This window comes from Lactuca saligna, chromosome 1 (assembly GCF_052625555.1).
Source record: "Lactuca saligna cultivar CGN05327 chromosome 1, ASM5262555v1, whole genome shotgun sequence".
NCBI classification, from domain to species: Eukaryota; Viridiplantae; Streptophyta; class Magnoliopsida; order Asterales; family Asteraceae; genus Lactuca; species Lactuca saligna.
The window spans coordinates 1,046,695-1,063,897 of NC_136417.1; the positions used below are offsets into that span (position 1 = coordinate 1,046,695).

The 17,203-nt window shown below is 34.9% G+C and overlaps 1 protein-coding gene and 1 pseudogene across 1 annotated transcript; one reads left to right on the forward strand and one right to left on the reverse strand.

Annotated features, from left to right (window-relative positions):
• Positions 1 to 261: 261 nt before the first annotated feature.
• Positions 262 to 2,356, reverse strand: LOC145047390 (protein FAR1-RELATED SEQUENCE 5-like; annotated as a pseudogene).
• Positions 2,357 to 11,209: 8,853 nt separating this feature from the next.
• LOC145047402 (uncharacterized) lies at positions 11,210 to 12,250 on the forward strand. Its single transcript, XM_078995668.1, has 2 exons — positions 11,210 to 11,695; positions 11,879 to 12,250. Exons 1-2 carry the CDS (start codon positions 11,210 to 11,212, stop codon positions 12,248 to 12,250), a joined length of 858 nt encoding a protein of 285 aa, XP_078851794.1.
• Positions 12,251 to 17,203: the final 4,953 nt, after the last annotated feature.

The following is a 17,203-nucleotide window of genomic DNA, read 5'->3' on the forward strand; positions in this document are numbered from 1 at the left end:
ATGTAAATGTCTGAAATAGAGTTTTTATTTGTTAATTTTATTTTTATTTCCAATTAAACTGTGAATTCTCCTTTTTTTATATAATATATTTATATAATATTAATAATCATAGATATTAGTAATATCAAACTTAACAATAAAATTATGAGTACAAAACAAATACTATTCAATTCAAAACGATAAAAATGTTATATAATATGTATAAAGAAACCATTATCAAGTAAAAACTAAAAACTAAAACATAAAAATCTTCAAAATCTCTCAAATAGATCCTGCATCCATATTTTTGCCATATTTACACATTTCTTTTTCTTTTGATTCTCTTTCCAAACGCTCACATGACCTACTATTGTGACCACTAACATATTGTTTGCACCTGGAACAAAACCTTTTTTGTTTAACTGATTGAGTAATGACTTTTTCTCTAGCTCCTTTGAACCTCTTACCTGTGCCACATCCTTTATTACTTATGTCATCTGAAGGATTCCCAATATCAGAAATAGATGGCTTCTTCACTCCATAGGACGACTCAATAAAATAAGAAATATCTTTTCTTTTCAACAATGAATTTGAAGAGATTGACGTAGAACAAACACCATCAACTTTCAACTTTGCTTCTTTAATAAGCTCAAAAATCTCCTTAAGCTTATCCGCATCTTTACTCAAACTAGACACACTTTCTTCCACAAAACTCAAAACCTAACGAGAAAGAGGATCATATAACAATGATGATGATGGCGAGGTCTCATCATTTGAACATTGCTTCATTAGAACCTCAGATGGAATAACACCTTTGCACCAACGACTAAGAATGTACTTTGAAGGAATCTTGTTTATTTGGTAAGTCGTAAAAATGCAAAATATATTCCTGCATAATATACCATTCTAAAAGAACAATGAACAAGAGCATTCAAAACTTGATTCCTTCTTGTCATAAACAACCTGTGAGAAATAAAAAGAAACAAAAATATTAATTATTCACAACTTAAGTGTAAATTATATATATATATATATATATATATATATATATATATATATATATATATATATATATATAATTTACCTTGAAAAAATAAGTCTTTTCTGGAACATCACATTCACTTTCTGAATCTTCTTCATTAACAACTGTTGCAGTAGACCCCATAATATCTTTATATTGCATAACAACAAATCTATCATAAAATTCTTCATTCGTAACACTATATTGTGAACATGAAAATAGAGATTGTTCAATTTCTTTCTTCACTTTTACGAAGACTTCATTAGTATAGATATCAGCAGCATGTTCCATGATTTTTAGTGAAATTTTACTTTTAATCTTAGAAATATTGCTAAGATGCTCTAAGTAACATTGATTATGTCTTTGCATGTCCATAGCTGAATCAAAAGAAGTGAAGAATTTAACTAATGAATTACCCCAGTGAGAAATTTTGTTGAATGAAGAATTCATGCTTTCTGACCTAGAAGTGGTCCTCATTAAACCAGACAATGGCATGTCTCTAAAATATGATGGAATCCAACTTTCTCTCATATGAAACATTTTTGAAAACCATGAAATCTCTTGGAGCTTATAATCTTCAATAAAACTTCTCCATCTAATATTAAACTCAGAAGCATCTATCCTAGAATTCCAAATCAGCTTATTGAAACGTTTCTTGAATTTCATATCATCAGCAAGTTCAGCACATACCTAAAGAAAAAATTCACAACTTAATAAAACATAATAAATAACATAATGAAAAGTGATGTAAAAATAATATAATCTAACAAAATTCAAATCATAAATAAAAAAACATAAAAATTCCCAAGAAATAAATGTTCCAAAAATTAAAATTATATACCTTAGAAGGAAACTTTTGGGTTATGTGCCACTTACATAACCTGTGATGTGAATCATGCAATATTCTCTCAATTGCAATTTTCATTGCAGCATCTTCATCAGTGAGAACTACAGTAGGCTGTTTACCAAAAGTCTTCAAAAAAGTTTTAAGCAGCCAAACATAAGATTCTGTAGTTTCACTACTCAAAAGACCAATTACAAAAGTAACACTCTTTCTATGGTTATCGGTTCATGTGAAAGGAACAAATACCATACGATATCTAAAAAATAAATATATATAAAAAGTTAGTATAAAAACAACAAAAGAAAATAATATAATAAAACAAAATATAAAAAAACTTACTTGTTCGTCCGAAAAGTAGCATCAAAAGAAACAACATCACCAAATTCTCTATCTTTCGCCTTTGCAGCTTCATCAACCCAAAAAAGTGAAACTAACTTTCCTTTCTCACATATAAACTCAAATGTAAGAGTAGGATCGTCTTTCATTCTATGCAAATACTTATCAACTACCATTTGTGCATCATCCTTTTCAATAAAACAATTCACTTTCTAGACTGATTCTTGTAGTCATCAACAGTCCCTCCAACATTGTTTGCCCCTTTTAGCTCTTGCATTATTTTGTATGCTTTCATTGGACCAATTTTTACCCTTGCCATCTTTTCAATGAATTCTTGAGCAGTGTTGTCCAATTGCCTATTAGACCTCAAGAAATGCCTATAATCTTTTGCAACCAAATCATGATTATGTCTTTCTTCAAATTTGTATAGCTCAAAAACATCTGAATTTCCTACTCTTCTAAATTTTGCAAAAGTTGGACATCTTTTCCTTTTAATATTCGAATTTCTGTGAGGTTTATTATTTTTTAAATCAGTTGTGTCCACATACACAGTTTGAGGAAATCCCTCTCTATTGCACATCATAGATCGATGAGTAAGAACACATGACTTAGTGTGTATCTTTGTAGAACCTTTTCTTACATCAAAACCATCTTTAGCAGCGTAAGCCCTATACATATCCATCGCATCTTCAATACTCAGATATTTGCTAAACAACTTTGGTTTAACATCATTAACATCCTCAGGAATCCATATTTTACGAGTTCCACCAAGAGAGAAAAATTCAGAAAATCTATCTTGACGTAATAAGAAAAATAAAAACATACATCAGGCTTAAAAGACACATATTGTAATATATGAACAAAAAGAATTGAAAATTCACAGTATAATTACATTTATATTATACATAACCAAATACATTCACAGGTTAATAACAGTTAGAAGATTGTAATTATAAATACAAATATTATAAATAAAAAACAAAAAAAAGGAGAATTCACAGTTTAATTGCTAAACAACTTTGGTTTAACATCATCAACATCCTCAGGAATCCATATTTTACGAGTTCCACCAGGAGAGAAAAATTCAGAAAATCTATCTTGACCTAATAAGAAAAATAAAAACATATATTAGGCTTAAAAGACACATATTGTAATATATGAACAAAAAGAATTGAAAATTCACACTATAATTACATTTATATTATACATAACCAAATACATTCACAGGCTAATAACAGTTAGAAGATTGTAATTATAAATACAAATATTATAAATAAAAAAAAGGAGAATTCACAGTTTAATTGGAAATAATAAATAAAATTAACAAATAAAAACTCTATTTCAGACATTTACATGTGAAAACAAGTACATAACTAAACTATATTTCACAGTATTTGTAAAAATACAAATATTATAAATAAAAAACAACTGAAATTTCACAGAAGGAAATCAATTCACATCTTAATAACGGATCGAACATCATATTCAACTACGTAAGTAACTTTTTAATGTATAGGAATTAAAAACGGATTAAATTAGTAACAGACAGAAGGAAACGAGATACCTGCTTCTGATTCACCTTCCATTGCAATATTGTAATCAGATTGAGCTAAAGATTGAACATTCAATTCATCTGGTCCTGATATGCTTTGAACAGACATCGGATCCAACTTAGAAGATGAGATACCTACTTTTGATTCACCTTCCGTTGCAATATCGTAATCAGATTGAGCTAAAGATTAAACATTCAATTCATCTGTTCCTGATATGCTTTGAACAGACATCGGATCCTACTTAGAAGACGATGATTCTTCAGTTAACAATTCCATACAAACTCGTTATATATATGAAAATCGAACATAATCAATCGATTCTATATAAATCGAAGGTCACGAAATATGAATAAGCAATATTGTTTGAGGAATCTGAACGAAAGAATCTTGACGTACTGTGGAAAAGATTTGCTTTTTGCTTGATTTTGTTAATTACGAAAATACCCTTACAGACAAGATAATGAAAAATTTAAAATTGACAAAAATAACATATTTAGTTAATATAATAAAAAACTTAATATTGCTTTATAGATAAAATGTTCTTATGGTTGTTAATTATAAGCTAAAATTAATTGGTTCTTAGGCTCTTAATCTTTTTTGGTTCTCATTTGAACCATTCTCTCTCTCTCTCTCTCTCTATATATATATATATATATATATATATATATATATATATATATGAGAACTTATAGTTTCACAAGAACTAAAAATGGAGCATTAGATCAAAACTTTTAATGACCGTGATCAACGATGACATATGTGTAATTATCAACAACTCCAATGGTATCTTTAGACATTTTAGAAATAATTAGCGGGGTATATTGGGAATGAAATTTATTATTGCCTAGTAATTAATAATTAGCTTAATTAATATAATTATTAAAAACCCATACTTTCTCTCTCTCTCTCTCTCTCTCTCTCTCTCTCTCTCTCTTTATTCCTCACCAGATCTATCTTTCTCTCATTATCTATCTCTCACGTTGTCACACATCTACATCTTCAGTTCACCGGAGTACACTGCCATCGTTGATCTCATTTTGTTTTGCTCTGTCGATTGAAGATTTGAACGGAGTAGTGCCCCCGTCGATAATACATCTGATCAAATATCCAATTAGAGAAGACAATCCTCTGTCGATTGAATATTTGTTTATGGTGTTTCCCCTCAATATCCTTCTTCTATGACATTGGATCCTATAGTGATGTATCATCTCCTTCCCGACATACCGATAATGTTTTATTTTAATTTTATCAAAATTTTCTTAATCGATGAATAATGGATGTTTTATCCCTCAAAATTCATGAACGATGTAAAATTTTAATATAATTTGATTTTGTTTATTTATAATACCTTTTGATTTAATTTGATTCCATTCATCGATAGTGGCTTTTTATTTTTGTCTAATAAAAAAGTGCTTAATCGATGAACAATTGCTATTAGATGAATTAGGATTTGGTTTAAATACTTGTTTGTTGGTTTTATTATAACAATTTTGTTAGATAATCAATATTACTTGAAGCTAACGAATTCATATGATTGTAAAATTTACATTCATGTTCCTCTTTTACCGTAAGCATGTAAATTAAATATATATATTTTTTGTGTCAACACTATTCTTTTTTTTCATGAACTTGTTAATGTAATTGTTTTCTAATTAACACCTCATTGGAAAAACTTTATGATTATTACATCATTTTTCATCAACAACTAAAAAGTGATCATTCAATATTTCTTTAATAATGTTTTCTGCATCCAAAACATATATCTCTCAACCCCTCTTTAATCATGCTGGTATTCTTACCTTTGTATTGATATACATGGCATGTATAGAGTTATCTATGTGATAAATGGAGTGCTGGTTGTATTTTGGTGGAACTTTGCTCAACAAGTAAAGTAAAAGCTTGAGTTTTATTTGATATATGATATAAAAAATTAATTTCCTAGGGAAGCAAATACGCTCAAAATCCGTTTCCTTCAAACTTTGATATTTTATGATGTTTTCCCCAAAAATCAATTGCATCACCGATTGATTTGAATCTCTTAATCAGAAACTTTGTTTACCATCAGTTGTTGCATCAGGTCTTCACTAGGTTTTATTAAGAGTTCACTGATTTTTTTTAACCAGAAAGAGTTCACTGATATGTGTTATTCTTCATCTAAATTTATACAATGAAGATATCCTACAATCAATGACGACTTTCAATCTAGTGACCTATGAATTACTCTGATATGTTCAAAGGTTGAGAGTAAGGGAATGATGTGCAAAAACTGAAGATTTTTAAACTATGTTAGTTTCATCAATTTTGATTTGAATTCTTCTTTGATTGTGACAGATACTGCTTATTTGTGTTTAAGTTTCTTAATCTAGAGATTTTCTTCCACCAGAAGTTGCCTAAATAGATGTATTAGATCATATTTCACTTTTTTTTCTGCATTACCAAAATTAAGTTGACAATCTATATTCTTATTATATGCTTGTTCATATACTAAGTTAGTTATCAAATTCAATATAGTACATGATATTGAAATTACTTAGAGTTTAGAAGGTTTCTTAGTAAGAAGAACATTTTAGTAAAAATATAAAATTTTAGTGCTCTTTTCCTTCATGTGTGGCCTTATGAATATTGTTGTTATCTTTAACATGGACCCTTCCGGTGAAAATATAGTCAATTTGCATTCAAAGTGTTAGTGATCTGAAGTGCATGCAAGTTGCTCGATTGAAGTCATGAACCAAATTTAGTTGCTTTGCTTTAATATAAATGTATATTGGCTTAAAAGTATACAACTTTGCATTCCTTTGTTTGTTTATAATAATCCATGATATTTTCTTAGGATTTTACTGGAATTCTAGCTGTAGTTGACCTTGATTGCATATGAGATGCTATGAACAGATTCAGTGGTGACTCCAAAAAGATCAACCCATTGGTAAGTAGTATTCTAATTATCCACTTCACATATTTTTTTTAAGCATCAACAATTTTTAATTCATTCAAATCTTCATATTTCCCAGGTGCTAATAGAGCTTGTGATTGATCATTCAGTTCAGGTTGATGATTCAAGAAGTGCAAATGTTGTTCAAGCAAACATGTACCTTGAATTTCAACACAACGATGAATGCTTTTTCCTTTCTGAAATGGGGATAACATGCTTTTGACAACATGGTATCAGAGCTTGAGTGGTTTTCCTTTAAATCCATAAGAGCAGATTATAGTTGGTTTACATATACCTTGGTATCTCAACCATTTCTATGTTAAGGATAAAAGTTCTTCTATATACTTTTGCTCAAGATATCTTAACTTCAATGGCTGCTTCTAATCCTCAACAGATGATTTTAATGAAAATCACAAATAGTATGGGTGGCCCTACACGTGCCCTATTACTAGTTGTGGAAGAATATGATCACTGGAAAGTTAGAATGGAAAGATTTATGTTAGCCAAAGATAAAGGTGAAGAGATATGGAGATCACTGAAAGAAGGTCCTCATGTTCCTGTAAGAACCATTGTAAGTGATGCTTCTGCTCAGCTTATGGGTCAAGATGAAAACCATCCAACCCCTCTAACTACTGATGACATTGAAAAGCTGCATGCAGACCAAGTTGCTTTCTCTGAAATGGTGTTTGGGGTTCCTCCTTCACTTTTCGAGCACATCAAGTTATGCAAATCAGCTAAAGAGATTTGGGACACTCTTCAGGACCTAATTGGAGGTTCAGATAACATGAAAGACAAGCGCCTTACTTCAGTTTCCATGCACTTTGACACCTTCACAACCACTCCTGGTGAATCAGTAGCCTCTGCCTCCAACCGTTGCCGAATAGTGGTCAATAACATGACTGCTCATGGGATTGTCCGAACTCCCCTGGAGTACAATCTCAAATTCATAAACAGTCTTGGCAAAGGCTGGGGAAATGTAAAAATCTTGTCTTCAAAGTAATGGTTCCTTGAAGAAGTTAAAGCTCTATCAACTTTTTGATGAACTTCAAGGACACGACTCAAATGTTGCTCAAACCATAAGGGAACTTTCCAGAGGCCCTCTTTCTCTTCTCGGTTCCTTCGAACCAACTATTTTGAATTCTTCTGCTTCAGACCTTTTCAAAACCACTATTCCACTGGTTAATTCATCCATACCATCTCAAAACTATCCTATTGATGACTCCGAAGCCATGGACTCAGAACTCCGTTTCCAGCAGGAGTTTGCTCTTCTTTCAATGAAATACAAACGTCCTTTTAACCCTTCCTTCAAACCATACCAAAACAGATTCCAAGCTCCTCACCACAACAATCCTCCACCATACTCAACTCCAGAACCTAAACCAACTTCTGAAAATCCTCCTGCATACAAACCAAACCTCTCAAAATCAAACTCTGTTGCTGAATCCCCTCAGCATTCCATTTCGGACAAACCAAAAATTGTGTGTCACAAGTATGGACATGCAAACCACTTCGCAAAAGATTGTCGAGTTGACTCTGAACTGAAACCAAAAATCAAGGATTCTGCCTACTATATTTAAAAGGCTCAAGAAATGGCTAAAAGTGAAAAAGCTTTTGTAACAACTATTTCAAGAGATGTTAAAGGTTACTGATCATCTGGAGATGATGATGATGCTATGATTATTGGAAGAAATATGTGCTTGATGGCAAGACAAGATGTTGAATGTGAAGATGGTTATTGGTCGTCTGGATCTGAGAAAGATGATGAAGATGCTAAACCGAACTACTGCTATATGGCAACAAACGAACCTCCAGGAAGAAGCATCATTTAACAAGTAAAAAGCTTAGTTACTGAAAATAATTTTGATTTATGAATTTGTGAACCATTTCTAACTCATATTCAATCGGACATGAAAATAATTTACAAAGCCTATGAGTCAGCCATAGAAGCCAGTGAGAAGAAGGATATCGAATTGAATCGTCTTAGATTATGTTTCGAGAATAAGAAGTTAAAAATTGAGTCTTTAGAATGAGAGCTTGTAATGTCAAAAGATCAATGTATCATTTTGAAAGACAAATATGAAATTACCTACTCCGAAATAAATGTTTTAATTTTTGATAATAAACGTCTGAATTCTAAAATAGATGCTTTGCACAATTCTATTGACATGCTTGAAGCAAATGAACGAATGACTCATAATTTTCGTCATCCATGGTCTAAAGCACCTGGCCTCGAAAGCGAGTTTCCACAACCAATTACTAGTCCTCTGAAGGAATTGCAAAATCTGACTTTTCTAGGAGAAGCTCCGAACATCAAACATTAGACACCCCTGTTTCTCCTTTGTCACCCCTTCCTGAGACAAATGACCACTTTGCATCTTTGATCCCTAAGTTTCAACATATCATTGTTAAGTGTCCTGATTCCACGCCTCTTCCGCCTCTGATAAACCTGGATGTGAATCGGACCACAGAATTTCATCATAGTGTATCCAATAGAATAGATCATATTCCGAACAACAATCCTCCCAACAACTGTGTTATTGAGGAAATCATTCCCAATCTTACTGAAACCACTTCGTCTAAGTTTGTATGGGCATCCTTTGATGATAAGGTTGAAACCTCAAGCGATGCCTCCTCTGATTCATGTAAATCCGAATCGCTTGTTGTTTCAAAAACAACATTGGTTCCCATTGATCCCAAGTTTAACAATCCTTCAACAAGTGAAACCTCAAAGTCTGTATCTTAGTCAAAGCAAAGACCAATGCTCAATAATAATTATGTCATAGATCCTAAAGTGGAAGCAATAAATGCTCACAAGAAGGAATTTAGGTCCAGAAAAAACTCTCGATTCCTTGAAAACTCCAAAAAGAGTGTATCTCGGAACCCTAGCTCTTCCGCACCTAGACAAAATTCCTTTGTTCCCACTAAGATACTCAAAAGACCATCAAGTGTTCCTAGTACCGCACAATGCAAGACAAGAGTCAGTACCACTCTATCTAAAACCCATGAAAGTGCCTCACCTGTCCGAAACACTCCCTCTCGGAATGTTTCCCCAGTCTTCATTGCTAAGACTGTTGGCACAATTTTTATATCAAATTCTTCAAAAAACAGTGTGCTGTCTAACAAATCAAAGAGTACTTAGAACAAAAGTTTTTCAAAATCTTCTAAACAAAATCTTGTCTGGAAAGTCAAATCTTCCTCTAAAGAAAAAATGACTCCGGAAAAATCAGTTAATACCACCTCTCCGGAAGATCATGTTCCGAAGCACAATACTCCGAAAGCTCATGTCCATGAGTACGACTATTGGATTGATGAAAGAACGTTGTCTTTCGGTATATTTTCTACAGGATCTTGGAACACACCCTCTAAATCTTCTATTGCTCACAAGTCCCTTTGGAAGCTAAAGAGTCGTGCCCTTGTCCCTAAACCTAACTCGGAGCCTAAGAACTCCATAACTCACTAATTTTGCTGGCACTCTGTGCTTCAGAGCAAGAAACAGTATGGTATATTGATAGTGCTTGCTCCATGCACATGACGGGACAGAAGAACTTTCTGCGAGATCTAAAGCATTCATTACATGCTGGATATGTAGCATACGACAACAATTTAAACTCTCAAATCCGAGGTTATGGCATTCTTACAAATGGAAACTTCTCAATCTCAAATGTGGCATATGTAGCTGACCTAAAGCATAACTTAATAAGTGTTGCTGAACTCACTGATGCAAAACGTCAAGTTGAATTTTACAAGAAACAAAGTTACATCATGACCGAAGACCGAAGCAAATGTTTAATCAAGTCCAATCGCAACAAGAACATGTACCCTATCGACATCAACATGATCATTGGCAAGACCCAGCTGTGCTTACTCTCCAAAGCAGTCCTTGATGTTAGCTGGTTGTGGCACCAAAGACTTCACACTTAAACTTTAGATACATGAATGATCTTGTGTCAGGAGAAATGGTCCGAGGTCTGCCACTCCTCAAATTTGAAAATGATCATTTATGTGCTGCGTGTGAATGTGGCAAGCAGTCAAAGAAAGGTCATCCCGTCATCATTGAAAAATGTATTTTGGAACCTCTGGAACTTCTACATATAGGTTTATGTGGACCATCAACAGTGGAAAGTTTACATCACAAAAAATACATTCTTGTGATTGTGGATATTTTCACTAGGTTCACTTGGGTTTTCTTCCTCATGGTAAAGTCAGAAACATCCTCCGAACTTATCAATTTTATCAAAGGAGTAGAAGTTATCATCAAGATCCCAGTCAGACGTATCCGAAGTGACAATGGTTCGGAGTTCACTAATTCCTCCATTGAAAACTTCCTTTCCGAAAAGGGTGTTGACCATAATTTCTCTGCTCCATATACTCCTCAACAGAATGGTGTAGTTGAACAAAGAAACAAAACTCTTGTTGAAGTTGGTCGATCAATGCTCAGTTTCGCAAATCTTCCACTCTATCTTTGGGTTGAAGCTGTCTCTACTGCATGCTTCACTTAGAACTGAAGCATCATAAATCATCGCCTCAACAAAACACCATACAAAGCAATGAATGGTCGAAAGCCTATAATCTCATTTCTGCATGTCTTCGGATGCAGATGCTTCATCAAGAACAATCATGATCAACTTACCAAGTTTCAACCCAAAGCTGATGAAGCAATTTTCCTTGGGTACACCTCTAAATCAAAGGCTTATCGGGTCCTCAACCGATGTACTCGAGTTATTGAAGAAACTTTTGATGTTACCTTTGATGACAACTTCATTCGGAGTTCCAGTCCTACTCACGTTACAACTCACATCATGGAGTCTGATGCTCCTTCCCCGAAATGTACAAACATCCAAGTAATTCATGAAATTGATTTTGATACTCTCTTTGGACCGTCCAAAACATCCCTTGATTCGGAATATCGAGCAAGGCGAAGCTCAATTCCGACTCCTGAAGCTCCCATATCTCAAAATGTCTCCGGTCCAATTCCAAGTCTCCCTCCATTTGATTCCGACCCATTTCAACCTTCTCAGGTTGAGGGGGAGAATGTACAATCCTCTCTTTAATCAAATGTAGACGGATTCCAAGATGTGGATGCTAACTTCGATGACTCCAATCCAAACAATATCGATGACAATGCAAAGTTCTTTGAGTTTCCTTCTGATGATGATGTCAATCTCTCTAGTTCAGAAGTTTAGGGGGAGCATCATCCTCAAGTTCAAATTATTCAGGGGAAGCAACTCAATCCTATTGTTGATATTGGATTGTCCGCTGCTCAAGAACTTCAAAGATTGCACATCTGGACCAAAGATCATCCTCCAAACCAAGTGATTGGAAACCTCAATGCTGGTGTACAAACTCGCTCTGTCTCAAGTATCCAAAATGAATGTTGTTTTTCAGCATTCATATTGATGATCGAACCCAAATCAATTAAGGAAGCATTAGAGCATGTTGACTGGATCACAACCATGCAAGAAGAATTGGCAGACTTTGACCAAAATGAAGTATGGACTCTCGTACCTCCTCCTACTCCAAAGCATCCTATTGTCGGCACAAGATGGGTATTTCGCAACAAGCTAGATGATGCAGGAGTCATAATCTAGAATAAAGCAAGGTTGGTAGCCAAAGGATTTACTCAGATTGAAGGGATCGACTATGATGAGACCTTTGCTCATGTTGCACGACTTGAAGCTATTAGGATCTTCCTTGCTTATGCTGCTAACAGAGGCTTCAAAGTCTACAAATGGACGTTAAAAGTTCTTTTCTCAATGGTGAACTTGAAACCAAAGTATATCTTCAACAGCCTCCCGGATTCATTAATCTTGCATTTCGAAATCACTGCTACAAACTCCGGAAGGCAGTCTATGGCCTTAAGCAAGCTCCTTGTGCATGGTACGCGACCCTCACCGAATTTCTTAAGCGCTCAGGCTTTCAAAGAGGAATTCTTGATTCGAACCTATTCCGAATATCAAATGGAAAGCATCTCATGCTAGTACAAATTTATGTGGACGACACTATTTTTGGATCTACGAATTCATCCATGGTTGAAGACTTTGCTAAACTTATGATCAATCGATTTCAAATGAGTATAAACAAGGATTTTAGTTTCTTTCTTGGTCTTCAAGTCAAACAGACCAACCGAGGAATCTTTATTCACAAAGAGAAGTACATTTCTAAACTTCTTGAAAAGTACTCTATGGACACATGTTCCTCTACTAAGGTACTAATGGGATTTGGTCACAAGATCTTTGCTGATCCTTCAGGTGTTGCAGTTGATGAAAAGAAGTATAGAGGAATGATTGGATCTCTGCTTTATCTTACAGAAAGTCGTTCAGATATCATGTTTTCCACATGCTTATGCGCTAGATTTCAAGTCAATCCCCAGATGTCTCATCTTTTGTCTGTTAAGCAAATTTTTCGATACCTCAAAGGCACTAAAAATTTTAGAATCTGGTACCTAGCAAATGAAATTTTCCTTCTTCAAGCCTATTCAGATTCAAACTATGGTGGACTTGAATTTGTTAGGAAAAGTACATCCGGAGGATGTCAATTCCTAGGTGGTCGATTAGTCAGCTGGTCATCCAAGAAACAGAACTGCATTGCTCTCTCTACAGCCGAAGCTGAATACATTGTTGCTGCCAGATGTACCTCTCAAGTTCTTTGGATGAAATCCCAACTTTTGGATTATGGTTACCGATTTCAACACATTCCTATCTATTGTTACTCTCAAAGTGCTATTTCATTTTCTCACAATCCAATTCAGTGCTCCTTGACGAAGCACATTGATATCAGGTACCATTTTATTAAAGATTGTGTTCTAAATGGTAACATTGAACATATTTTTGTTCCATCTGACGATAAGATTGCTGATGTCTTTACTAAGGCATTAGACGAAACCAAATTCAATGGGTTTTTGAACAAAACGGGTATGATGATGCCAAATCCTCAGTTCTTTCAAGAGACCTGTTCTCTTTGATTGAAGTATTCTGTAGAAAAATCGGTTCCGAAGTCAAAATTCCTTTTTGGAACTATTTTCCTTACGAATACACAAGATCATTTTAGTTGTCTTTATTTTTAATTATCTCCCGAGTTTTGAGCTGATCACTTCACCCTAAGTATACACTAGGTCAATCCTATATAGTCTTCCTGGTTTTTATCACGAAATTTACTTCACAAAAGAATCCTAGAATTTAAATCCGGAAATATATTATCTTCTGAACTTCTTCTCAAACCTTGCTCCGAAATTACAAACCTTGCTCCGAAACCTCAAACCTTGCTCCAGAATTACAAACCTTGCTCCAGAATCACAAACATTTCTCCGGAATATTTTTCTCTCCGGAACTGCCTCAAAAGAAGATATTCAGAACTCACCAATGCACCTACCGGATCATAGCCATTCCGGAATCACCCATCCGGAATACCAAAGGATTTTAAGATGAACCTTCAGCAACGACCACTTTTGGCGATCCTTATCTTATCAACCTTGATACCCGTACCACGATTGCACAAATGCTAAAAGAAAACATCAAATCCTAGTTGATATTTCCATTTTGAACTACAATCCATTCAACCTTTCACCTCCCTATCACCTCAACCCCTAAAAAGCGCTAACTCATTTAATGCAACCCATATACTCTTGGATCATCATCATTACTTTTTTAAACCTGACCCATCCTTCCTTACCTATAAATACCCTTTAAACCACTTTTCACTTCTTTACACGCTCAAAACCTCCAAACCCTTATTTCTCTCACTGTTCTTCGTGTTTATCAAGCATTCATCTTTCTTTAACAATGACATCATCACAGAATCCAACTCAAACTGCATCCACTCCCAAGAATTCCATCGCAAGGAAGAAATCATCAAAAGGATCCAAGGGTTCATCCTCTTCGGCTGATCAAGAACCCTTTCTCAGAGATACGACCCAACTATTCTCCCTATATCCTTTATACTATGATGAATCGATCAGAGTGATGATCGAGTTCATTGCGAATCACCCTATCTCCACCCCGCTTACCAAAATCCTAGATCCACCACTACCACTTCATCATCTTCATCGCGCATTCACAAGCATCAAACTTGAAGATGGAGTTCTAGAAACCACCATTCTTGGTGATCTCACCGTTGCCATTTACAAATCGACCTTTCTCAAGGCAGTTGGTGTTAAACCTAATCCTAGAGGTTTCAAAGCTGTTGAACCAACATGTGAAGAGTTCCAGACGTTTCTAAACTACATTGGCTATACACAAGACTACAAGGCCAAGGATTTTAAGAAAACTATTGTTTCAAGGCTCTGGACTATTCTTATGCATCTCATCATTTGTGGGTTATCTGGAAAGCACGAAGGTACTGATACATTGAGCAAAGATTGGCTGAATTTGGTCTTCAGTATCTACTCTGGATGCGAGAATGCTGTAGATCTTCCTGAAGTATTATGGCAAGATTACTACAAGTTTTCCACAAAGAGGAAGCCAAACGAAATTTCGAGCCATAGATTCTGGGCCCTGACTCTACAACAACTGTTCACAAAACTTTCAGAACCACTTCCGGTTAGCACATTCGGAGGTATGTATCTATTTCAAAATCGTTAAGACATATAGGATTCAAAACCAATCATCTTTTGGTCCGGTTAGACGACTTCTGGACCATATGTTGGCCATCATTCCTTCCGACTCTCCTTATCTAAAACAACATCTAGAGACTTTGGTTGTGTTCGACCCAACACAACCTGACCCCGTCTTTGTTGAACCCACTTCAGAAGAGGCTGACCCTACTAGGTCCGGACCTAAACTTAAGAAATCAGTTAAGCGAAAGGCTTCTCCCTCAAAACCTAAAGCCAAAAAGAAAACAAAGTCAATGCCCCCTCTTAACAGCTTGGCACTCATGATATTCCAGCTGATTCTGGCTATCTACATACCCTACCTACCCACTCATCTGAGGTACCCCTCAATGTTTCAACATCACAAGCACACACTCACGGGGAGTCTCCACACAATCCACCCTCACCCTCCCAAAAGGGTGATACCGGTGTTGACCATAGTTCCCTGCAGCTCCCTGGAACACAATCACATGTCAAATTTGATATTCCCATTATCTCCGCTACACATACACACTGGAACCATTGTTCCAGATCCCATGCATCTGGAAGGAGGAGCAGTCCCTCCAACTTCTGATTCTTCAACTGGTCTGATACCCGGAAGGAGTAAAGGATGACCAGGAGCTATTGATCCCGATTGGAAAGATTATGTTAACAAGGCAGCATCTCAGCGTCAAGACCTAACTAGAGCTCACACAACTAGAAAAACAGCCTTTTACGATGCTCATTGCGCGTCGTAAAGGGCTCAGACGACGCGCAAATGCGCGTCAAGGAAGGCTCTGTCATAAAGAGAGACGACACGCTTTTGCGCGTCGTCTATAGACGACGCGCATTTACGACGCTCATTTACGACGCGCAATTACGACGTGCATTTACGACACACAATGCGTATCAAGAAAGGCCCTATCATAAAGGAAGACGACACACATTCGGGTGTCGTAACCTTACGACGTGCGTGTTAATGACACGCAATGCGTATCAAGAAAGCCCCTGTCAAGAAAGGCCATGTCATAAATGAAGATGACACACATTTTTGCGTATCATAATTTTAAATGTTTAAAAAAAATATTATGTATAGATTTACTAATTTTCAAGTTAAATTTGTATTTAATGTCTCATAATAGAAAAAAAATATCATATACAAAAAATACAATCCGTTGCATAAAATTTAATGTCATACAAATAATCATATACAAAAAATACAATCCATTGCATAAAATACAATCCCTAACTATCTAACCTATTATTACATTGCTATTAAGGGACACCTTGTTTCACATATCATGTAAAAAACAAATCCTCTATATCAAAAAATTGGTTGTTGTCCATCGAGTGTAGATGACAAATAATGACTTGAACATTAGCTGAAACCAAAAAACTTTTATTAACACAATCAAAAAGCTGAAACCAAAAAGCTTTTAATTACACATGAAACAACACATCATCATGAGAAACTACTAACCTACCTTGAATGGAGGAAGTTGTTTTCTCCAGCCAACTTTGTTGGTGTGGACTAATAAAAGTTATAGCATGTCCTAGCAAGCTGCAAATAATACATATCAAAATTTTAGCAACTAAAAAAGCAACAAAAATAACACACCTCTTCAGCTAGATTCAGGAACTTTCATTGATGTCTCCCACATGTCTCTGTTTTAATAACTCATTAGTTGTTTTATATATACAGCTACAGTTGTAATTTTATCTAGAATTAAAATTACCAATTCACTAATAAAGGCTTCACAGTTGCAGCTTTGTTTCCTTGTATCCACACTTTAAGTAGATACTCATAGAAGCTGCACAAAGTCACGAAGATATGACCTTTTGTCAAAACGCCATTCCCCAATCTTCCCATAAGTTAACTCTCCCTGTAGTGTTGTAGTAAAAAGAAATTAGCTTATTTAAAGAGGACATGATTTTATCTAGTAAGGGAGTGTTTGGAATTTGCTTATTTAAAGTGTTA